Source organism: Zootermopsis nevadensis, unplaced genomic scaffold (genome assembly GCF_977971745.1).
Source record: "Zootermopsis nevadensis isolate Lab colony 2312 unplaced genomic scaffold, Znev_1.0 Znev_ptg000076l, whole genome shotgun sequence".
Classification (NCBI taxonomy): Eukaryota; Metazoa; Arthropoda; class Insecta; order Blattodea; family Termopsidae; genus Zootermopsis; species Zootermopsis nevadensis.
Window position 1 is genome coordinate 177398 of NW_028259207.1, and position 24657 is coordinate 202054.

Consider the following 24657-nt stretch of genomic DNA (forward strand, 5'->3'; position numbering starts at 1 on the left):
TCACACGGTCTCTATAAGCCGAGATGCTGGATGCAACACGTAAGGCAGATACCGAGACGGGCATGGCAGGGCACAGGTGATAATTCACTGACTCCTCACCAGTAAAGCTCACGTTCATGCCCAGGGCAGCCTATATGGGATTTGTGGGGGACAAATTTGCATTCGGACTTGTTTTTCCCTGAGTTTTCCAGTTTTTACCTGCAAATATCATTTCACTGACGCTCCATTTTCATTCATGTATCATCTGGGGTTGGCCAATGGTCCAGTTAATAGCCACAGTCCCACAGAGAGACAGTCATGTCATTGTACAATATTCCCAGCTATCATATAAACATTGTTTCATGTGAACCAAATTATTTCTCTGAGAATATTTTAAGCATTCTCTTAATGTTTAATAGCACGTTTTATTAACAATATAACATTTAATTATTGTGGGCTTCTAACACACTTTCATGCAAATTATGACAATGACTGCCATCTTCATTGCCATGAAAAACTCAAATCTCAGGCACAAATTATTATTATTCTCTATAAAATAAGCAATGTATTGTGTTGTAGGTATAGCATACTTGAAAACATGCATAATCTATGGCAGCAAAATTCACGTGTTCCATTAACGAATTACATTGCTTTTGTGCACCCATTAGACCATACGTGTCAATGACATTCAGTACTAAAACATGTTTCAAATAAACAAAATATAATTATATAATTATTTTCTAACAATTTAGGTCCCCTTTCTGGACAATGTAACTGCATGGATGCAGGGAGCATTGATAGTATTTTGGAGATTCTTAACATCTCCAACTCCAAACTAAAGCTACTTCCTCAAGATGCTCGTTGATACAGCACAGCCTAGATTTCAGATTCTCATGGTATTAAAGATGTGGAATGCAGTCATCTGGTTATAAAATCATATAGCCTTACAGGGGTTCAGAGGAACATAGCACCTCCACCTTCTGAGCAGAAATGTGTATGAATTCCATCTTTAACAAGTGATATGCTCCCCTGGGACATTATTAATTACTTATAAGACTACACGGTGTCACAACCCAGAAGACTTACATTACAAGTACATCCAACAGTGGAAACCGGTCTGTTCAATTCAAACCGTAAGCAGTTACTTTGTCTTAAAGACGTTACATCACCACAAAAAAAGATCAGATTAAGAACGAACTGCCACGAGAGCTTGAACCGACTTCCCTACTTTCAAAACAGTCAAACCTCGTACACCGTTGTAAAACCCAGATGAAAAAGGACAAAACACATTTGTTTAACAAAGAACAGAAACCTATTATGGTAAATAAGTAACAATTTCGCATATGAAATATCACCAAAATACATTTTTTGAACAGTTCTTATTAAGAGCCAAATAACAATAAAAGATGTGAAAAACAGGAATCAACAAAAGCAATAATATCAATGGTTAAATATTTTTTAAAATGCATCAGTCAAATATTATTAATATATGTTGTGTGCAGTAACTATGTAAATAAAAACACATTTTTAAAATAAATTCTATTAGTTACAAATAATATTTTTTATATAAAATGACCACATGAGTTCTCTTAACATCATAAAGCATATAAATTTAAATTTTCAATCTTTCGGCCTATGACCGTGCCATACTGGAAATATGTTTGATATTAAACATGCTACAAAAGGCAGTTCCACATTCTTCAAATTAAAACATGTCTTTATGTGCTCGTACTGTTCTGAGACATCACATCATCAAAGTAATATAATATAATTTCATTTTGTGTTACAACAAATACTTTTCAATCAGATAATATATGCAGTAAGTGCGAAATTCAGTCAACTGCCTTTGCAAATGCAAAAGTAATTTAACCACGTTTAATAACCAATTCTTAATTATTTTCAGAACAACCACGAATACCTACCTCGTTCTAACGTACCATTCATTTGTGCATTTTCCAGTTTGTCGTATGTGACGTTTCGTGAGAGCGAGCCTCTCCTCGGACGTCTGGATGGTTTATGCTTCAGTTTGCTTGCAGAAGGTTCTGGTGATGGTCCATTCATTATAAGTTCATCTGCTTCAACACAGCATCTTCTGAATAACCACGCTGGACGCCTAATAGAAACAGACTTGAAGTAAGAAAAAAGACTCTCTTAACTACAGGGTTATTACACAAGACCATATGGATAGTTCTGAAGCCACGAGTGCGTCATTAAACTCGTTACAAAGAAACGAAGGTCTTATTAATGGACAAGGTGAGTGCTGCAACCTGTATCCTGCTCTGGTAACTACTGACAAGTGTGAAGACAGTTTCTTATTCCCAACAAATCACTCCTTGATTTGTATTTATAAAGTGATTTCATTTATGACTTCTCAGCTCTATAAAGAAACAAGTGTTGATGAGATTCCACTCCTTGGTTTTCCTTCTTTCTCACTTTTCACACACTCAGTTCAATGTAATTTCTCTAGAACAGCATTTTCAGCCCAATGTGGCCATCATCAGGTTCAATTCCCTGCATTGGGGATCATATCCATCGATTAGTCATCAAAATACAACAGAAATGGTCACAGAAGATCTACTGTAAAATAACTTACGAGACATCGCTCTGTAGCTACAGAAATCAAAATAAGGTCATCGCCAACTCTCACTTTCTCACCCAAACTTGAAATTAGCTTATTATCAGTATTCATATGCTGACATAACACAATTTGATTCATCAAATGATGTACTAAATCATTACAGCATTTCCCTAGTCTTCATTTGAAACAATTAAGAATAACTCCAGCAGCTACTGTGACATGATATATAACCAAGTTCTATTATACAATAAAATCCTCTCGAACTATCCACAAGCGTGGAGATGACTTAAGGAAGAACAAGAAGATGTAACTGACTCCTAGGTTGCTTTTATGGTACAGGTATAACATCGTATAAATGTTAAAATATTGAAAAAGAACACAACTGGCAAGACTGTACAATGTATATTTCTACTATGGTAAATACAACTATATTTCTCAATATTTTCCTTATGCTTCCATAATCAGGGCAATGAGTGATCATCAGTTATGGATCACAACACTTAAACATTTATTTAATTTATAAATTCTATTACCTTTATCATTTGTAACTGAACCCCTTCATCTGTTTGTGGGCCACTGAAACATACACTTAAGATATTTACTGGAGTAGCTGAGACAGGAATATTTCCAGCTAAATGTCCATAAGCTATGAGTTTCTGAAATGAATAAGTTTGATTTACAAATGTATGTAGCATGAGAATAAAATCTGTACTTTGCAAAACACACAAGTTCAGTAACAAGTTATGTACCTGAAGACAATCTGCTCTGACATGCCAATCCAAATGGAAGAAAGTATTTCTCTGCTGTAATGATATTGGCTTCATCATTCTTTGGTAATGGCAAGGCAGATGATGGATTAGGGGCATCCTGACCTGCACCTTTCAGTTCGTTTCGTATCTACAATGTAAGGTTATGACAAGTAATCAGAAAAATTAACCAAGATTAAGAGCTACTACAATTAATAAAAACTTGACATAAAGATATCAACAATTCAATCACATGCAATGCAAAACTACTTACAGTATAACCACCAATTACTGTGTTCAATCAAAGTGTTTTTAAATAAATTTTGTTAATATAATTCAAAACAGAACGAGCAACTTACCAAGCACGTTTTAACTGGGAGTGGTGCGACCACTTTATATCTTGGTCGCTGAGAATCTTCCCTAGAGCCCTCACAATAAACATTTATTTCGTTTAAAAGTACTTTGCATCGTTACCTAAAAGAATAACAATAACATTCTTCAAATGTAGCGTTCTAAATAATATCAATCACTTTACAACGCCATTATTCTAATAAATAAACACAGGCAGCCATTTTTAACGGAACTAATACCGTAGTGAAATTTGAAACTATTGTTCCTTAATTCGGCAACTATTCGCAATATCACAGTGATAGAATTTAAGTATTGTAACATGTATGTTTTTCATTATGTGAAAACATATGTCTTAATAACACGCTTTATTATACGGTCAGATTGTCGATTTACTTTCAGTACCAACATTCAAGCATGGAAGTTCCTTTCATTTTAACTAATGTTTCAATGCAAGTCTTTGACAAACTAAACATTTTCTAGCAGTTATAGGCACAGTGGAATATCTGAAATTCATGTAACTCAATATGTTGTCTTGCGATATTTCACTTAGTGAGACATTATCCCTAAAGTATACATGCCTTCGTTTACCACGTTGGTCACAGTGGGTGGTGACCTTACGTACGAAATAAACATTCATATTTTGAGTGTTAATTCTAAAATGATTATACATATCATTGTATAATATATAGGTACGCATGTACAGGATGAATTACATCTTATGTGAGGTACACGAAATCTGTCCTGGAACTGGAATTTTTTGTAACAGAATTGGCAGTACTACATAAAGTTTGCATGTGTTGACAAAATATGTCTTAGAATATTACAGTGAAATTTATTGTGTTATAGTTTGAATTTAAAACACAGAACGTATTGGTTATTGTAGGTTGTACTGGAGACATGAACATTGCATAGGTCAGGAACAGAGGTGAAGGAAAAGCTTTCACCTTTTCAACTTAAGTTATGCTAGTTGTGGTTTGTTACCTTCCCCTTAAAGTTATTATGACAATTTCCAGTGTTATGAAACCTTACTTCGAAGCTTTTATGACCAAATTCTGCCTTAAGTGAACTGTCTTTCTGTTGGGTTTTATTCTAAATAAATCAAGTTATTTATTTGCTACCTTGTGACTGAATTCCCTACTGACTCATTTAGAATTGTAAACTGTGAATACTACAAATAAATTTGTCGTCCTTAATTTTACAAGAAGCCCAGAGGAGAAAGCTGTTCCAGTTGTGAAAGTTATTGCAACTCCAGAGATAAAATCAACCGAAGAGTCTGGGATTGTCCCAGAAAATGTATCCAAATCAAAGAAGACGAATGAAGTCAAGGGGGAAGGTAAGTTCTCTTCCTTTAAATTATTTAAATTTGTTCTGTAGCATCAGAATTTAATATTTCGTTACTGCCTCAGGGTATTTATATGCTAAGTCTGTAGCAGAAGCTGTGTGACTTCAATATAGAGATAGAATTTTCATTGTGGGTTTATTTGAGTCGCTATTACAAGTACATTGTTTGGTCATGCAAGGTGGCCACTCATTTAAAGTTACAGTGCCATAATTTTATGTTGAAAGTAGAAGATTTCAAGGCTTTAATGACAATTCAGTACTAATGAATAATGAATTGGACAGATGGATGAGGTATGCAAGTCTCAGTTAGGATAACCAGTCTCAGACCAAGATCTGGACCTTGGACCTCCCAAATTTGAAGCACGATTGCTAATCACTTGGCTGCAATTTTTTTATCCATTATATATGGAATTTAAATAAGAGAGATTTGAAGGAAGTGGTTTTCAAAAGATCAGATATTGTAGTAAACAAAATGTCTTTATTTTAGAACTCTGAAACTATTTGGGGAGACAGAATAAACTGCGTTAATTGTGCCCTCATCTTCTGTTAAAAGTTATTGTAATTTAAAAGTGCGCAAGGACTTATGAAGCATTACCTGGCCTACATTTCATGTTACGAGTTGACACATTTTAGTCTGGAATTTTGTTTGACAGTAATCTTTCTTCTGGTGTCAGTTTACTTTTTTTTCAGTCTTCATAAACTCTTCATTGGCACATTTCAGAATTTAAAAAAAAATATACAGACTTTTAATTCCTTAATTATAATTTCTAATGTCACTTTATATTACATAACCCTAAAATATGAGGAGAGATGGAGACTTCCAGTTTCTCCAGAACTCTGTCAACTCATCTTAGCACGCCGCAGTCCTTTCCCCAGAAATGATAAACACAAGCCTTAACAAGGTGAAAGCCTTCAAACTTCAGTTTAGTTCAGTGTTTTGTACAGGAGTTTACTGTTTTTCAGATAACAGTGCCTTTAATGAAAATATTAATCGCAGTGTGGTTTTATTTGTTTGTGACAGTACTCTCACAGGAATGCTTTTACTGTCCTTGTGATAAGGACTAGATTAACACAATGCACTGGATACCCATAGAAATCACAATTATATTTGACTTTTGGTAATTGTGATGAGTGATTTACCGTTGGATTGTTAGTACCTAGGACTGATAAAATATATTGTTGTTGATAACCTTTGGTTTTCAAACTAAAAGATGCCATTGGCTGATGAGCTGAGTCACTTATTCTCTCTGGAAATGAAAAAAAGACAAATGGCTGTCTGGATCAAATCAGGAGCCTCAGTTTCAGTTTCCAGGCTGCCCCCCTGCGGTTAGAACATAGAAATCATTTAACTACTACAAAACTTAGCAAATTAAATTCATAATTGTGTGCAACAACCAAGACTTAGTATATTTTGAATGTAAATTTAAGTCATGTGAAGATATATATTTACAGATACATATATTTCTGTTTCTTGTGATGTATGCTTGTATTGTTCTGATGACAGTGTGTTCCTGTTATAAATGTTTTTGATTCATCATATTTTAAACTCTTATTGCCAAGCTGCATATTTTTAAAAAAAAACAACTGAGCTGCTTCTTTAAAATTTCATAACGATCACAAGAGACCTTTATGATTTATGAAACAGAACATAGCACACCGAAAAATATATTGTGTGATAGTGTAATTTATTAAACGAAACACACACACATTTTATTAAAATTAAATAATAAATAACAGAAAAGTAATTTTTAAGCATTAGTCATATAGGAGGCTTACAGAATCTGTCACACTGGTAGGAAAATGGGAGAATACATTTTATAAACTTAATTGTACGTGGTCCATCATCTTATTATTTACAAAGATTATTGATGGTATTAAACTTGTGTGTTACAAATGTGGTACCTTTGAAAGAAATTCTCGTTATTCTTACATGAAAGAATTTTATTTTCCAGTTACTCATCCATAAATCCATCGAGACGCTGTGATTACCAGGTTATAGAAATATGCATAAGAAGACTTTGGTATATGTTACGTAGTCATCGCAGATGTTTAATCGTGTCTCACCGTAACACCAAGGCAACTATCCCATTGTGAAAGAAATCACTGACCAGTCATTTGCGCTCCTTTAGTTATCCGATGAGACGGAAATAACTTTGGTGGTTCAGAAGCTTCGACTCTCGAGACACCCTCACACATTATCACTGGAAGCCTTTTGTTCTATATAGTTCTTATTTCTGTCAAGTAGAATGCTGTTTTCTTACGCATATTGATGGTTATAAGAGTTAATGTAGTGTATTATGTTGTAGACGTCTGGTCGTATTACAAAAAGGATAACGTTCACAAATGGTTTATTTTTATGTTGGATACAAGATTTTTTTTTTAAAAAATATGTACCTTCAGTTACGCCATGATCGCTTCCATGGACGTCTCGTCAAATTCTTTGTTCATTAATAATTTTATCATTTGGTGTTATAGTCTGAGATTCTGACAGTGTTTTAAGTAATTGACAAAATATGGAAATGCCTTCAGTTTTCTCTGTTCTCAGTGGCTTCCTTCACTAAGTTATTTAATATTTTTTTTGTTTATTTAATGATTCTTTGTCAGTTGTGAAGATTATATTGACAATGTTTAGTGAGAATTGGCAGAATGATTAAGAGGAATGAAATAAGTTTACATAATTGTATTTGTTATGTGTATTGAAACACCATTCGCTTTTACAAGGAACTTTGAGTTTTTCTGAAGAACTTACTGCCTTCCTCTCCAGACTGGAATACATTTTCACTAGTGTGCTTTAGGTGTACTCCCAATACACCAGATGAGTTTTCTAATAATACTTTAATTTTGGTGTTAACAAATTATTTCCTTAAAGTAAATTTAATCATAGTATTGAAGTGAGATATATATACTTCTTGTAGATATATTGAAGAGGAGATTTTACTTCCCAAGAATTACAGAACGTCTGCTGGAAGGCTAATAGTATGAGATGTATGAACTATGGACCAAATGTGGGTGAAGATTTGCTTTATCTGGCTTTCTCACTAATTTTTTTCATTCGTAAGAGTTATTTTATCATGCGAACAGATGACGGAAGTTTCACCGCATAATGGAATACAAAAATAGAACAGTTTGCTAACAGAACTATTCCATTGTGTGTTACAGAATTGAAAGAAAGCAAACTTTAGCATTCTGACAGAGAGTTTTACCATGGAAAGGCACCTTAGGGCTACTGATATTGATTTTCAACTGCCATTGTTTGCCGAGTAGCTGTTGATGGTCAGGAGGTGATATATCATGGCAGACAAGAGGCATTTCGGTGTATGACATGTGGCAAGAGTTACCGATACATGAGGCATGTTCGATTTGAGTGTGGCAAGGAACCTCAGTTCCAGTGGCTGACTGCGTGTTGGATGTTTGGTCTTACGTGTCTAATCCCCTGTATGTCTATGAACAGCATTCCCCCCCGCCCCCATTTCAGATTAAATATTTGAATAAGCAGGAGGCACCCATTAGATAAAATAAGTTGGCATGAGATTGTTCCATTTCAGACGACTTTGCCTCCAATGTCTGTGAAAGTGGCCCCTTGAGATTCTAGATTTCTTGTGTATCTTACACCTTTCCTGGTATATTGCAGGAGGAGTGCACCAACACTAGACAGACTGACATCCGAGAGAAGACCGCTTGTGTCCCCGATGGTTGGCCGTCCTGTTGCTGAGTGCGTACATGGAGAAGAGGACTGAATGCAGCATGTAAATTTTGTGTGCCTCTGGAGAGGTGGTGCAGTTTTCTGTTATTTAACCCATTGACAGGGGCTTGCTCTGTTGTGGTAATTGTGTTGCAAGTGTGATACCAACTTAGATATAAATCATGTGAAATGCGTGTGTGTGTCCGTGTAAGGTGTGGATGTCTAGTTATGTGTGTAGGGTGTTCTATGGAGCGTAGGTAAGATAGTAAAAATGTCGGCCGCAATCACATTGCGTTAATAAGAGACTGCTTAATAGTTTGGTGGCCAACACATCTCGGAATGAGAGAGAGTTTGTCCTGTGTGAAAGGCTGTAAGTTGCAGGTGCTCTTGGCTTTGGCCGCAGCTTGTCACCAAAGATGTGATTCCTCTTCCTGGAAAGAATATGGTATTTCCTTTTATCAGCTTCATTCTCAGTTCAAACTAATGCCACAGGAAGCTCTTCAAAACGTCAGTCATTCTGAATCTGTTCGGAAGCAGATGGGGGGGGGGGGGGGGGGGGGGCTCTGCAGTTTCGCTCGTTTAGGAAGTGCGGTGATGAAGATCTCTGGCATAGCTATACCGGACAGTCTTGATAATAGTGAATGTCCGTTCTCTGACCCAGGAGGACTTTAAAAGTGTGCTGACAACGCATTACTTAGTTTGTATTTTCTCTATGTAAATCTGTAAAGAGTTGTCAAAGCGGGAGGTAACGGGAATACTTAGTGATCATCACCGAGAGGGAGTTTCCAAACAGTCGTTAACGGGAGATGCGCAATAGCAGTTGTCCTATGATCGAAAAGTGTGACTTGTCAGTGATGAGATTGAGTTATGTAAGTCAGGTAAGTGCAATGAGTTTTATGGATTGTGTGTGTTTTTCTGCAAGTGGTTTTCAGCGAATATTGCCGGCATTAATTTTGTTGGTAGTGTATTAAGTGTTGATTGCTGCATGTGCCAAAATGAAGTCTGACGAAGGGAAGTTGGTGTTGTTGAAGTACGGTCACCAGTGGGCTGGGTCGTTGGGTGTGTTATAGATGCTCGTGAAGTACAACCTGGTGGCAGAGGGGCTGTGTAGTGGCGACATATGCAATAATCGTTTATAGTGCTTCGTTCATTGAGCTGTAGTTTACGAAATCCCACAATTACTTGTGAGAAATTATCGCGCAGGGAGAATGTCGGTGCTGAATTTGCGTGATGTCTTGACTGCCAACATGAAATGTGACGATAAGTTCGTGTTGGAAAGGACGTGGACGATTTCACTGGGTGATTTATAGGTAGACGTGCAGGTATTCAAGATTTGTGTCTGGTATCAATCTGATCAGGGTGTCGAAGGTTGCTCTGTGCAGTAACATTCCGGCGACCGAGAGGTTATGTGACAAATGTGCCCTAGGATGTAGGCGATGTAGATGCAAATTGTGGGCTACTTGTTTAATAGTGCTTCGTGCTAAGTTGATTGAGCTGTAGTTTATTGGGTGTGGTTGGATTCATAAATTATTTTAATTTTTTTGAGGTTATGGAAGTGATTGGTAGTTGGTTTCTTATAGGCGATGTTGGTAGCTGTTTCGCCTTAATGTTTTTTCTCTAGTTCCTGTCATTTTTAAGGGAGAAGATGTGTCTCTATCGGTAGTCACGGAATAACGTTTGAGGTCTATAAGTTTACAGTCTTTGGAGTGGTATTTCAGTCAGCATTTGGTTCGGCAGTGCCCTGTAGTGTTCGCGGACGGGCATGTACCTCAGGTGTATTGACGGTAGATGACAGGACAGTTCGTCAGGGTGCGCACATATTGATCATTGAATATCCGTCGTGCTCCGCCGGTGGCGGGGTGTGTTCGCTGTTTTTCAGACGTTGCCGTCCCTGCTTGCGAGAAAATGGCGCAGCTCCTCTGCTGGTATTGTTTCCTTCGGACGGCGTGGTGGTAGGATGCATGCCCAGTCGAGTGCAGATTTACTCTCTTATATTGCCAGGGCTTGCAAGTTTATTTGAACTGATGTTTGTCATCTTTCTCCCGTGTGAAGTACGTAAAGTGGGAAATATTTTGGTTGCACGAAAGGCCGGATTAGTTGCCAGTAGGTTATTAATGTGGTGTAGAGTGCCTTCGTAGTAAGAATTAATACTGGTCTCTCAATGCGGATGTTTATTTCTGTACATGGTTTTGTTTCAGACAGGCGTGAATGCAAGCATATGGGATACTCCAGCCGTTACGCAGTTTCGAGTCCATTACTACGAAGTTAGCAAGACTTTGCACCGGGAGCTGACATGATTATTGTGCATGATGGACACAATTCATCAGGCGATGCGGTTGGGATGACCCACAGACACGTGGTGGCAGCCTCTGTTTTTGTGACTTGCATGTGGAAATTCAGTAGCTGTTGATTTAAATTTGTGCAAGAGCTTATCGCTGTGAAGAAGCTAGGGTTACAGGTTGTAATGTTGGTTATGTGGCCACCGCACCATAGTTGCACACTTTTGATTCCTAGTGACCAAGTATGGGGTGTTCGTAGCATGCCTCACAATGCCACAAGGAAGACCTCAGGCCCTCGTGTGATCTCCTTGCTTTCCGAGGAGGTGTACTGTTATAGATTTAGTGTGAGTGCCTTGTCTGTCTGAAAGAGGAGTTTAAGATCAGGGGATGTGCTGAGTGGCAACTTTCATGTGAACTGTTGGAATTATCTGGATGCATTATACTTATAAGATTGTTTGTCTTTATAGAGGCTTATAAGAGGTTGTGCCATCCGAGCCCTGGTGGCATCACGCAGGTGAACGAGTGTGCTCTGCGAGCCAACATTTGTGGCAATGGACGTTGCATTGATACTCCTGATGGATACCGGTGTGACTGCTACCCAGGATACTTTGCCCTTGCAGATATTGATGAATGCTCTGAACTAAACTATTGTCAAGGAGGGCAGTGTACAAATACTCCTGGAAGTTTCAGCTGTGTCTGCCCACCAGGATTTGATGTGTCTTCTGATGGAAAATACTGTACAGGTTGGTTCTGGTTATATCATATTGTTTTGTTTGTGTTTTAATTTAAAGTAAAGTTGTTCTATTCTGCTCAAGTATAAAGTGTGAAAATATTATAAAAATTTAATCAGAATTGAAGAGAATGACAACTAAAAGCAGTGGATTTTCCATGTCAATACATTTTTTGTAAGACTTGAGGTTTTCACAGCGGTGAGTATGAAGATTTCCGTCTTCTGGGTTGTTGTGCTGTGTAGTCTGGTCGATGTTAACCAACGTTTCAGAGGTCATACTGCCTCCGTCATCAGAGTATGAAGATTTCTGTCTTCTGGGTTGTTGCGCTGTGTAGTCTGGCCGATGTTAACCAACGTTATATGACCAAAGTCATACTGCCTCCGTCATCAGGGCCCTGATGACGGAGGCAGTATGATCTCTGAAACGTTGGTTAACATCAACCAGACTACACAGCGCAGCAACCCAGAAGATGGAAATCTGAATACATTTTCGTCACATGAGGAAGATTACATTTCAAAATAGCACACAATTCTGTGTGATATTGGTTATGTTGTATTTTTTAAAGCGTTTTACTCTTTAGTATGAAAATTCCTGATTTAAACAGTTGAAAGCATGTATTGTTTCTTCAGTTAGGGAGAAAAAAAATTAAACCATCTTCTCTGATCTCTTGCATGAGCCTAATATTAAACTGGTGTGGTGCTACAGTTTTATACCATATTATTTAAATACAAGTAATTGTACTTGTGAAGTTTCCTATTTTGAATGTTTCCGAGCTTGACAACATTCTGTAGCTGTAGTGATATGTGATACCAACGGTTTTGATTGTCGTGTTTCAGACCACGATGAATGTAGTCAGACTGGAATGTGTGTATAAATATGGATGGTTCCTTCAAATGTCACTGTCACAGTGGATTTATTCTCTCACCATCTGGACATGCATGTGTTGGTAAGATGTACAAAACTTCCTAGGTAACAAGTCAGTAGAAACTTTTAGTCAGATTAAGTAATGAATTACCAGTAATTAACTGACCGTGGAGCGGAGTCCTGCTTGGGAAGCTAATAGTCACTTAGACGGCTGTCAGAAGCCATACCTTTCTTTTATTCCAAAATATATATAGAACATTTTGTTCTAAATAACAGTTTTTAATTTTTGTTTCGGATATTGATGAATGTTATGAGAACGCAAGAGTCTGCCTGAGGGGACGTTGTGAAAATATACCTGGATCCTACCGGTGTGTGTGTGTGCCAGGATGGTTTTACGCCATCATTGGATGGGACGTTCTGTGTAGACTTGGGATGAATGTTCTCAAACAGGGATGGCAAATGTGTCAACATCGATGGTTCATTTAAGTGTGTCTGTGATTCTGGTTATCGACCGGGCAAAACATTAACCAACATGAATACCTGCAAAAAATTAAATTAAACATTTGAAAACTAATGACTTAAATTTTTTTTAGAGAACTTATCATCATATTTAAGGTATAGAGATGATGTTTTCACAGATGCGACATGTAGATTCTGTATAATAAAGACGCGCCAGTCAAGCCAGAAATTAAATGTCTAGCGCTGCACTGGTCACTGATTTTCATTTGAGTTTTCAAAGCACCACTTTGGTGAGATTTGACGTTCTTATGGCATTGAAGATGGTGATTGTTCTGGGTTGTTTCCAAATGGGCTTATAGGTAGATACCAACATTTCAGAGAAACAGCCCCTAAGCTGTAGACAGTATCTTTCTCTGATACATTGTATGTACCTTTGAGTCCCCATGGCGTTACAACCCACAAAATAATTATCATCAACAGTTTCATGTTGTTTGGTAATAAAAGGTAGAATATAAACTTGGGTGCTTTTAGGTGGTTCAAGATACAGCACATCCTCAATTTTTGTTTCAGATATAGATGAATGCATAAGCAACCCTTGTCAACATGGGTCCCGTATAAATTCGCAAGGCAGTTTCCGTTGTGAATGTACCACAGGGTTTATACTTGGTCCAGATGGAAGATCATGTCTTGGTAAACATCACTATAATATATTAAATTACTCATAGGGAGTGACATTACTGAATTCTACACATATTCAAAATGCACATCATATAAACACACCATATGCAGTATAATCCGCCACGGTGGTCTAGCGGTTAGAACGCTGGCCTTGTAATCCTGGGGTCTCGGGTTCGATTCCCGGTGGTGCCCGAATTTATAACTTGTGTTGGGCAAGGCCGTGGTCTAGGCAACACGGAGTTTTCCTCCGTGGCATCCCAACAATTACTCCATTCACACACAGAAGAAGGCAATGGCAAACCACTTCTGGATCATCTGCCAAGAACGTATATGAACAGGTCCCAGTCCGAGAAAAGGATGGAAGGATCCTGTTCATATGGACCTGTCCTCAGACAGAACACTAAATAAAAATAAATAATAATGCAGTATAATGATGCATCCTTTCTGCCATGACCCTCTAAAATTATACGCGTTTGTCATACAATGAATCATTCTTGATTTTGAGTACTGCTGTCGAATGTGTTGCACGGGCTTTCCAAGGTACCGTACGAGTGTCCATTTTGTATCCTACGAAACGGACATTTTAATTGTAATCTCATTTGAAGATACAACTGATAAAGTTAATTATATATATATATTGATAATTAAGAAATAATTTCTAGAAAATTAAGTCTACTATTTTAGGATATCTGATGGTGTTGCAGTCTGTGCCACTGTCACACTTGAAATTGTGCGTGTTAGTACATCTGTCAATAACCTAAGCAGGGGACGCTACTTGCTGCAGATACGCGCCGTGATCTGCGCTACTCCCAGTTCCGAGATGGTCAGTGCTTGAATCCAACTGCGATGCCAGTAACAAAGTCAAGTTGCTGCTGTTGTACTGTGATCACTGGTCAACCAATGGGCCGGGGCACTCCGTGTCAGCCGTGTCCCCCCACAAGGCTCATTTGAATTTCAAGCTCTCTGTCCGCATGGTGCAGGAATGACGTTTAATGGGGATGGTATGTGTTGCTCAGTTTATGTATTTCTCTGCATTTTATTAGAAATTTTACTCAGTTCTGAATACATATTCATCTCCCAACATACTCACTGAATTTTAACAACATGTAATATGGGAGATCTGTATTTTGGGAAGGATATTTTGTAGTTGGACATATGAAAAGGGGATACAAAAAATATATTTCAATGTAAGTTTTTACACATATGTACCTTTAACTCCTGTATTATGGATATAACTTAAAATGAAGAAACATCAGATCACAGAAATCCATGATATGAGGCTTGGTAAAGAAGAGGTCTCAAGTGTTGATTATATTAATTTCATTTAGCCGGAGTGCAATTGAAGGTGTGTTGGTGTATAAAAACTGCATGTCATCTGTGTACAGAATGAATGATATCCATAAAAACTATTATTCTATTTATCTACATATGGGTTTCAAACTCACAATAGATAACGAGAAGCCTGAGGGAAAGAGACCGCTGGTGAGACCTAGACGTAGATGGGAGGATAATCTCAGGTGGGATCTATGGGAGATAGGAGTCGAAGGAGACTGGATTTTGTTGGCCCAGGACAGGGTCCGGTGGAGGGCTTTGGTTAATTCTGTGATGAACCTTTGGGTTCCGTAAGCCATCTGGTTGGTTGGGTCCACTATTTGGGAAGCCTGAGGGGAAGAGAGAGCTGGGGAGACCTAGACGTAGATGGGAGGATAATCTGAGGCGGGATCTATGGGAGATAGGAGTTGAAGGAGACTGGATTTTGTTGGCCCAGGACATGGTCCGGTGGAGGGCTTTGGTTAATTCGGTGATGGACCTTCGGGTTCTGTAAGCCATCTGGTTGGTTGGGTCCACTATTTGGGAAGCCTGAGGGGAAGAGACCGCTGGGGAGACCTAGACGTAGATGGGAGGATAATCTAAGGCGGGATTTATGGGAGATAGGAGTTGAAGGAGACGGGGTCCGGTGGAGGGCTTTGGTTAATTCGGTGATGAACCTTCGGGTTCGGTAAGCCATCTAGTTGGTTGGGTCGACTGTTTGGGAAGCCTGAGGGGAAGAGACCACTGGGGAGACCTAGACGTAGATGGGAGGATAATGTCAGGCAGGATCTATGGGAGATAGGAGTTGAAGGAGACTGAATTTTGTTGGCCCAGGACAGGGTCCGGTGGAGGGCTTTGGTTGATTCGGTGATGAACCTTCGGGTTCCGTAAGCCATCTGGTTGGTTTGGTCCACTATTTTAAAAGCCTGAGGGGAAGAGACCTCTGGGGACTTTTGGGGGCCCCGATAGGGAAATTCTGTACGTCACTACTTCTCGACTGGGACTTACCGCTGAGGAACAAAAGCAGAAACCCTTGGCAGGCTCTGTGTTTGCTGCCTGGTATAGGGGTGTCTGCCCTCGCACCTGCCAACAATGTCATTCTTACCACCCCCAGCAAATGATATTATAAATAGAGAAAATTGTTTCACATAGTTTCCTGTATTTTCTGGTCAACGCCAACATGATAAATCTGATTCAACATTATTATCAGTGGAACTTAAACATGTAGTTGTAAAAGAGCCCCCTTGATTTCAATTAGAATGAAGAATATTTAACAGCTCTCACACAGTCGCAAAATTTTCTACCAAGGGGATTGAAATACATAGATCCCAAAATCAGTCCTTTCAAAGACAGTCTAATTCATTTGAGTTTAAACTAAAAAGTTGATGCAACTTTCATTACAATCCATACAAATGTTTTCCTCCAGATTATATAAAATTATTATTGTCTTGACGATCTTTCAGCAAAGTATTCAAATTGTATATGGCCTATTCATTGTGTTTCAAATTGTTACTTCCTCATATTCATAATCGCACTCACGTAAAAAATTCAGTTACAAGATTGAATTGATTCAGAATTGTTAAATGCCCCATCCTAACCTACCAAATAATAACCCAGATCTTGCTGAAACTCTTATGCTCATTTAAGGTACAATATTATGCTTTCAAAGTTTTCCTACGCATGTTCTTTATGAACAGGGAATTGAACATTGAACTGTCTACAATGAGTCCACACGTCAGGTTAAGGGAAACAAAATTAATTCAAAGTAGACAACCAGCAGGACAACGACATATCTCAATCTGACTACTCTCTCCTTTTTATAACATTCAAGACAAAGATCTGACACCAACACGACAAGTGGGCATTAAACAACTGTTTCTGTGTTTACATTCATAGTTGCTCAACCTGGTTCACACTCTCACAACCATTTCAGTAACATCCCCTCTTCTTCAAACTGCTTGTTAATACGATCTTTGCCATCAGCTTTACATAATCTGTCTGTCCGTTAAACAGTACAACTGCTCGATGTTGCTAAATTATGAACATTATTGCTAACAAAAATTGTAAAACTGCACACGCATAGCTGCAAAGACATATAACTTTAAACAGAGTAATTCTTTGCTTCATTCCTAAAAAATTCTACACTTAACCTTACTGTGCTACATAATGACTGTGGTGCCCCACCCCCTCGCAAAGGGGAAATTAAGATTCGAGGTGGACTGCAAATTAATCCTTACAACAAGCAGTAAAAACTTTGACAATTAATAGTGGGAATTACATTTTAACTTTTACTTTGCAGTTAACATCGTCCTCACATCACTCTTCAGCATTTTAAATTTGCCTTTCTCCTTATTTTTCAACAGTCAATTGACTATTATTAATGTATAAAATGTTTTAATTTCCTGTATTTTGCAACTCGTAATGTATTAAATGCAGAATTGGGAAATGAGCACATTTTAAGACATAATTAAATGAAAGATTATAAGCACTCTATTATAAAACACCTAAACATAAAATAAACTGTTCTCTACAAGGAACAGAGCTATGGATTTCTGAAGGTTAGATGACAAGAGGAGGCAAAATGAAATAGGTGAAGAATCTGTTATAAGCTTCACTTCAAGTTTTTCCTTCCAATCTACTTTGCATTTTCAAAATATATATAAGTATTAAATGCTGAACTGGACTCCGAGCTCAATTAAGCGGAAAAAATTCCATATTTTTCTAAAGAAAGAGAAATTTAAAACTACAACCCTACATTCTGTGGAAGGGAAGCAGCCTGAGGATTTTGCCTGGAAGGAAGGGGGCACAATAAAACAGAGAACTGTGATTCAGATTTGTGCTCATGTCCTTCTCAAAGACTTTGAAGAACCACAACAATCATCACAAGTACTTATCGAGGTGTATGCACATCACGGGTACAAATTAAATACAATGTTGTAAAAGCATTGCAGTGAAATACATAAAAAAAGAAATTACCTCACATCAGTTCAGTATTTAAAGTTACTGAATCAGACTTGTGTTTTAAAACTTGTGTAAATGGCTGGAATCTTTCTTTTTCAACTCCAGTGCTTTGAACAAGTGGTTTTGGTTAAAGATTGTTGATTGATATGATGTCTGTTTGGACCAACTTTGCTGCTCCCTCATAAATATATTTTAGCATAACCCCCTCCTTCTCTCATCTTAGGCTCCCATATCCCCTACCAGTTAAACCATCTGTAATTTTTTTTAGAGGGCAGAAATCAGTTAGGTAAAGCATAGAATACCAAACCCGTTTGTGCCCCTCGTTTTATTTCTAAAACTTAATACTCTTGTAAGTATCCCTGGGTCTCGAACTGCCGACGTCGTCCTCCGCAGTCTCTCGTACGTTAACTCTTCGGCTACGAGGCGTCTTGTATATTTTGATTCTGGTTCGATCAGTTATTTCGCTGCGGTACGTAGTTTGTTGGTTCGCTACTAGATTTCGTTGTGGCCAAGTTCGCAGAGAGTGAAAGGAAGTCTGAAGTTGGTAAGATTTGTTGCGTGAATCTAGTCTTTGGAGTCTTGGAGGTGTGGTATGACTGACGTATTTAGTTTATGTATGGCGAGTTGTTAGTTTTGCCGTGGAACATGTTTGCGTGTTAAATTTATTTGAGTTCATAATGGCAAATATTCAGTCTCTTGAAATGCCATAATTCAAGAATCATTGCTGTAAGTTTCTGTGTGCGAACAGTGATCTTCGTAGCTGTTATTAGGTTACGGAATAAGAGACTGGAAATTATGGGGTGTTCTCGTTTGTCGATTGAGTTTATGTGTCGATGATTGTCGAGGAATGATTAAATGAACGCCACGAGGCATTGATAAGTGACATTTATATACTGAGAAGTGTTTATTATTTTGCGGGTTTGGTGCCTTGTACAGTTACTTGAAGAATTTAAATATGTTCGCCTTGGAACGTGAATTATGCTTGTTTAGCAATGCTGCATGTGTGGTGTTCCCCCAGAACAAAGTACATATTTAATCAACTGCGTCATCAGATTGATGTTTGTTTTTGCATTTGTGTCGGGGGGGGGGGGGAAGTTGATAGTTAAAAGTGAATGCATTTTGTCTTTCTGGGAATAGCTGAGGAGAAGAAAGTTAATTGATCCTTGGGATTTTACTCGGGGGAAAGCTGTCTGCCACCTGACCAGCCTACTGCTCGCCAGGAAATCAGTGGATTATGTTCAGTACACTTGGCAGGCTCACTTCATATCACAACAGAAAATTGGCTGAGATCATGAAGGGCACGCCTGTCTGCTACAGATGTATCTTTCTCAATTTGACGTGCATTGTGTAAGTACACGAGCAATGTGATGTATTAGATGTGCTTGTCATGTGATAGAGTTAAGTCTGTCCAAGAATATGTGGCACTGTTTATCATTACAATGCCCTTTGTAACTTGGTTGTTGTATTTCTTGTGGTATAGCTCTTTTGCAGGATGTTTGTTAAAATATTAGAGTGTTCGAGCTGTCTGTGAGTAAAGATTCCTTTGCATATGAATCATTATCAGAAAAGCTATGAGACTTATTACAGAAACTACTCTAAAATACCGACTACAGTTATAAAAAAGGCAAAAAGAATGGAGTATGATAAATGCATTCTAAATTCTGATAATAAAATTAAAACTACTTGGGGTATTATAAATAAAGAAGCAGGTAGAAATACAAATAGAGTTGAAATAAAAACACTAAAAATTGATAGTAAGAAGTTCAATAATCAACAAACTATTGCTGAAGAATTTAATAATTATCTTGTTAACTTTGTAGAGAGAAAAAAAAGAGAAGATATTAATAATCCCATAACTGCAAATGATATTAATGATGATGAAAATTATATTCATTTCATGAACCAAGCCTTTTCTAATCCATACCCGAATATGAACTCCAAATGCTGTACGAACAAAGAAATAAAAAAATAATAAAGTCCCTTAAATTAAAAAAATTGCATGGATACCACCTATGATTTCAAAAATAAGCTCGTCATTTATAAGTTCACCTACAAATTATATATGCAATAAAATGTTAAGGAGAGGAGTATTTCCGGATAGATTAAAATATGCATTAATAAAACCATTATATAAGAATGGTGATATATATGATGTGTCTAATTATAGACCTATATCACTTTTAACATCTTTTTCAAAAATATTTGAAACTATAATGTACTCAAGAATTTTGTATCATCTCAATAAATACAATATTTTAAGTACTGAACAATATGGATTTAGGAAAGGATTAAAAACAGATAATGCAATTTATAAATTGACTACAGAGATTTTAAATGCCATGAATAACAAACAAATAGTGGGAGGCATTTTCTGTGATTTGGAAAAAGCTTTTGATTGTGTTGATCATGACATTTTATTATTTAAACTTAAATTTTATGGTATCAATGGGAAAGATCACGCACTCTATGAATCTTACTTAAATAACAGATACATTAGAACAGTATTACATACTAATGACAGTAACAATACAGCCTCGGATTGGCTTAAAGTTAGACATGGAGTTCCACAAGGGTCTATATTAAGACCTTTGTTGTTTCTTTTATACATAAACGATTTACCCAGGATAATAACTAAACTTGCTACACCTATAATTTTTATCATTGTAATATAAATGACTTTAACAAACACATTCATGTAAATCAAATCTAAAACTTCTTGACGATGGTGAAGAGTCAATTGAATAACATGCGTACAAAGAAGATCATCATGTTTGTTGGGATGGAGCCAGAGTGTTATTAACAGAACCCAATACCATCTACAGAAAATACAAGGAGGCGGCACACATGGCACTACTCGCCAATCCTATCAGCCAGCCTAGTTTGGATTTATCTCCTATTTGGATACCTGTAATCTCCGAAGAAATCCAAGTTGGGCATCGAGTTTCGTATTAATATTCATGTGTATTTTTTCCCACCTTTTGTGAGTTTTTGTTTTTTTGGCTTTATCGTGTTCAATGAATTTTGATTTCTACTTCAATTCTTTTACGTCCCACGGATGGATGGTGTGTTAATGCCTTTTTATTCCGGGACTTTCACTTTTTTACTTTGTCCGGAGATAGGGATTAGCTCTATCTAGTGGGTCCAACTGTGTAGGAACCTGAAGATGGAACGTTTTACGTTTTATATTTACTAGAGGATGGATAATATCCAAGAAAATTTTTATTCAATTGACATTCATGTAACATTTGAAAATATAAATAGATGGTTTAGAATGAACAGATTACCATTAAATTTTAATAAGACACATTATATTCATTTTAAAATTAAGAGAAAAATGTTAGATACTCTTACAATAAGTTATAATAATAAACTCATTAATCATATTTTCTGTACTAAATTCTTGGGAATTATGATTGATGGTGCATTAACTTGGAAGAATCATATTGATCTACTCATTAAGAAATTGAGCAAGGCTTACTATGTAATTAGAAATATGAAACCATATATGTCTACTTCAGTAAAAAAGTAAAGCTGTCCCACTATACGCCATGTAGGCATTTGGGGTGAGTGGAGGTATAGCTCCACTCTTCCTTGACCTCGGCACTAGATGGTGAGTGGTCAGCATCACGCCCCGGCCGGCTTTACCCCCGGGAAAGGACCCCGGTACCCATTTGTCTACTTCAGTACTAAAGACAATTTATTATGCTTTTTTCCATTCGTTAATGAGCTATGGCATCATTTTCTAGGGAAATTCATCTCGTAGTTACACTATTTTTCTCCTTCAGAAAAAGGCAATTAGAGCAATGATGGGATGTGGCAATAGAGTCTCGTGTAGAAATATATTCAAAGAATCAGATATTTTGCCGTTGGCATCACAATATATATTTTCTTTATCATTGTTTGTATTACAAAACAAAACTCTTTTTCCATCAAACATTGACTCTCATACTATTGATACTAGACAGAGACAAAATTTGTATCTACCTCAAGCTAATCTAACAATTTATCAGAAAGGAGTTCATTATGCGGGTATAAAGATATTTAATAAATTACCCATAGAGATTAAGAATATCTCAAATAATCTTAAAAAGTTCAAGGTTGCATTAAGGCATTTTTTAATGACTCACTCATTTTATACTGTGGATGAGTACCTAATTGGATAACTATTACAATAAAAAATACTAGTTATATTGTTTTGTATTTAGTACACTGCTTGTTTAGATGTAATTCTTTAATGTATGTATTTCATGCTTTTATACTTGAGTTTGTGACGTGTTCTATATCCACTACTGGATTTCTGTAACTTGTAAATAGATATTTTAAGGCGGCCCAGGAAAATGCCTGTTTCTAGTGAATGATTACAAATGTGGGTTAATGGACAACTAATTAAAGCTGAACAAGCTTTCAAAATTTTACTTGTTACTTCGTCATAACCTGATGAGTTTTTTGATTTGAGGGAATTTATTACACTTTTCATCTCTGTTTCAGTGGTTGGAATAATATTAATACTAGTAATTTTTACAGGAAATGCAGCTTTTAAAAATGAAACAGCATCTTCTGTCCCTGTTTGATATAAATTTAAGCTTTCAGTAATAGCTAGAAAAAACTTATTGAAGGCATTAGCCACTGATCCTGGATCCTTTACTTTTTCATTGTTTATTAGAACAATAGAATAGTTCTGAAAGTAACAACCAACCATTTCATTTTCGTACTAAAATCGCCTCGCTTATTTGAAATTATGATTACCCAAAGTTCGTCTAATTTAAAGACTGTTCACGGATTACTTCATTGTTATGTTGGTAGAAATGCATTTTGAGTTCATCGAATTTTCAGGCTATGTAATCTATGTACGCACAACACAATTCCGTCATGAATTGGGCAGAAAGTTTTCAGACTCGTGTAGAACTCGAAGGTTCATTACCGTGTTCACAAGAGCTGGAGTTCACTACCCACCTATGCACACTGCTAGACCCTTATCTTGAGCCAGGAAAATCCACTTATCCCCACACCCAATGATTGTAAGTAGCTGCGTAGGGTTGCATGTTCCTTAGGACTTTTAAAGCACTTGGGAAGAAAATGTGTAGAGACTAAAATCTGTCCTCGTTTTAGCTCTAACCAGTATATGAAATGAATCTCATGCACATGCCTTGGGGTTATATGCACCTTGGGTTGAGACACTGATGTAGGATTTAATAATGTGGCTTCTATTCGCTGGCTCAGGTTAGAATCATGTCGCGGGAATTAATAAACATTATGGCAATGAATCTTCAGGTCCCATCAAAACGTGATATTGTTCTTGGAGAACTGGGCATCAGGTACTTTGAGTCCTGTTTCAGGGAAGGGCATATATGGCCTAGAACCACGTATTTGAACTTATTAGTTACCTTAGACAAATATTTTTACGATGTAGAATATTCCATTAAAGTCAAATAAATTTGTAAAACAATATAAAATTTAGGTTAGAGAGTTCTCAGTGTGCTTGCTTTTGTATGCTTTCTTCTCTTTTTGATTATCGTATAGAAACTCTTCATACATAAAGAGTAATACATAAACGCACCTTGCTGGCGTTTTAAACCACAGATTATTCGAAGTTATCGTCGTTGAAGAATGCAATGTTCTGTAATCTGTGGTTGATGACGTCAGGTACAGTTTAAATTCTGCCAATGAAAGTCTGTTTCTTCAACCAATCAAATTCTTGCCTCTCAAGGTATTTATATAACGTACAACGGGTATTAGTGTCATTTGAAGATTTTATTTCGTATGTGTTGTTTTTACATTTAAATCATAAATATGGACAGTTTTATTCCTTCTAGGTAAGTTGATGTTCTTATTTCAGTACTTTTGTGAACTATCGATAAACCGTTCTGTAATATGTATTGACACTTGCAAATATAGACAAGGTTTAAATTGCATTGTGTGTAGTGTGTAGAAATAAATGACTGGTAGGCATGTCACTTTGCTGGATCCTTAATTTTTCACTTTGTGTAGAAGATGCCTGAAAAGGTAGTACCAGCAAAGAACAATGTTTCGTGTAAACTCTGATACCAAAGGCATGCTAGTGATCTGTCATATTCGGCAGTTTTGGAAACTCAAAGCAGATGCTAACAGTATACTATGGGACTAGTATAAATTATGCAATGATAAAGTAAGTGTATGTCCTGTTTGTTATTATGAATAAAGCATGGTGTGTATGAAGAAAAATTGTTGGTTTTGGAGTGTCTTGCTTGTTATAACCAGTCTGCTGATGAGAAGTTCATTGAGTGCCTCATTTCTTTAGATTACAGCAAATGCTAGTGACACCGGGCTTGTGGTAGCCCATATTATTGAGGCTGATTACCCAATTCTGCAAAAATCTACACTTCACTTGAAGTTTAAACCAAACTTTACTAACTTCCTCATAACTTGTATGTAAAATATAGGTAGCAGGTTGAGATTTGAGGCTATTTGAAATATTGTTCAGTGTGATAAATAAAAATTCATGGAAAAGCATTTTCTTATCCAAGAAATATAAATGAATGGTTTCTTCCCATTCAGCTACTGTAACGATGTAAGCACAGCAGTTAATAATACTGTAACAACATATATGGACAAATTTGCATCGATTTGGAAATATTGTGGGTATGACAATTTAAATATACGGCAGAGATGTGAGGCTGTGAAACAGCATGTGCATGTGAGTACAATTTTAAGATGAAGT

At 37.0% G+C, this 24657-nt stretch overlaps 2 protein-coding genes and 1 pseudogene across 11 annotated transcripts in view; 1 reads left to right on the plus strand and 2 right to left on the minus strand.

The window, feature by feature from the left end:
• The window catches only part of LOC147871003 (brefeldin A-inhibited guanine nucleotide-exchange protein 1-like), a 33537-nt gene extending 29631 nt beyond the window's left edge, over positions 1-3906 (minus strand). For 2 of the 9 annotated variants that reach the window (XR_015532955.1, XR_015532956.1), the window contains exons 1-3: positions 3663-3901; positions 3091-3454; positions 1902-2092 (exon numbers count right to left, since the gene is read on the minus strand). Coding sequence is in view for 3 of the 9 variants with exons in the window: in XM_087341488.1 (XP_087197614.1) it covers positions 2057-2092; positions 3091-3213; positions 3307-3423 (276 nt within the window). In the remaining 6 variants the exon portion in view is untranslated. Of the gene's footprint in view, positions 1-1901; positions 2093-3090; positions 3455-3662 lie in introns of all 9 variants that reach the window. The other 7 variants (XR_015532958.1, XR_015532957.1, XM_087341488.1 and 4 more) reach the window with 6 other exon arrangements.
• The window catches only part of LOC147871002 (uncharacterized), a 197168-nt gene that overhangs the window by 38906 nt on the left and 133605 nt on the right, over positions 1-24657 (minus strand). The gene's annotated exons all lie outside the window — the stretch shown is intronic.
• The window catches only part of LOC147871004 (protein regulator of cytokinesis 1-like), a 30842-nt pseudogene continuing 10408 nt past the window's right edge, over positions 4224-24657 (plus strand). Inside the window, exons 1-9 of the transcript XR_015532916.1 lie at positions 4224-4343; positions 4857-4987; positions 8627-8741; positions 10876-11699; positions 12524-12633; positions 13581-13700; positions 14393-14689; positions 19098-19307; positions 24495-24633. The product of XR_015532916.1 is annotated as a protein regulator of cytokinesis 1-like (transcript). The remainder of the gene's footprint in view (positions 4344-4856; positions 4988-8626; positions 8742-10875; positions 11700-12523; positions 12634-13580; positions 13701-14392; positions 14690-19097; positions 19308-24494; positions 24634-24657) is intronic.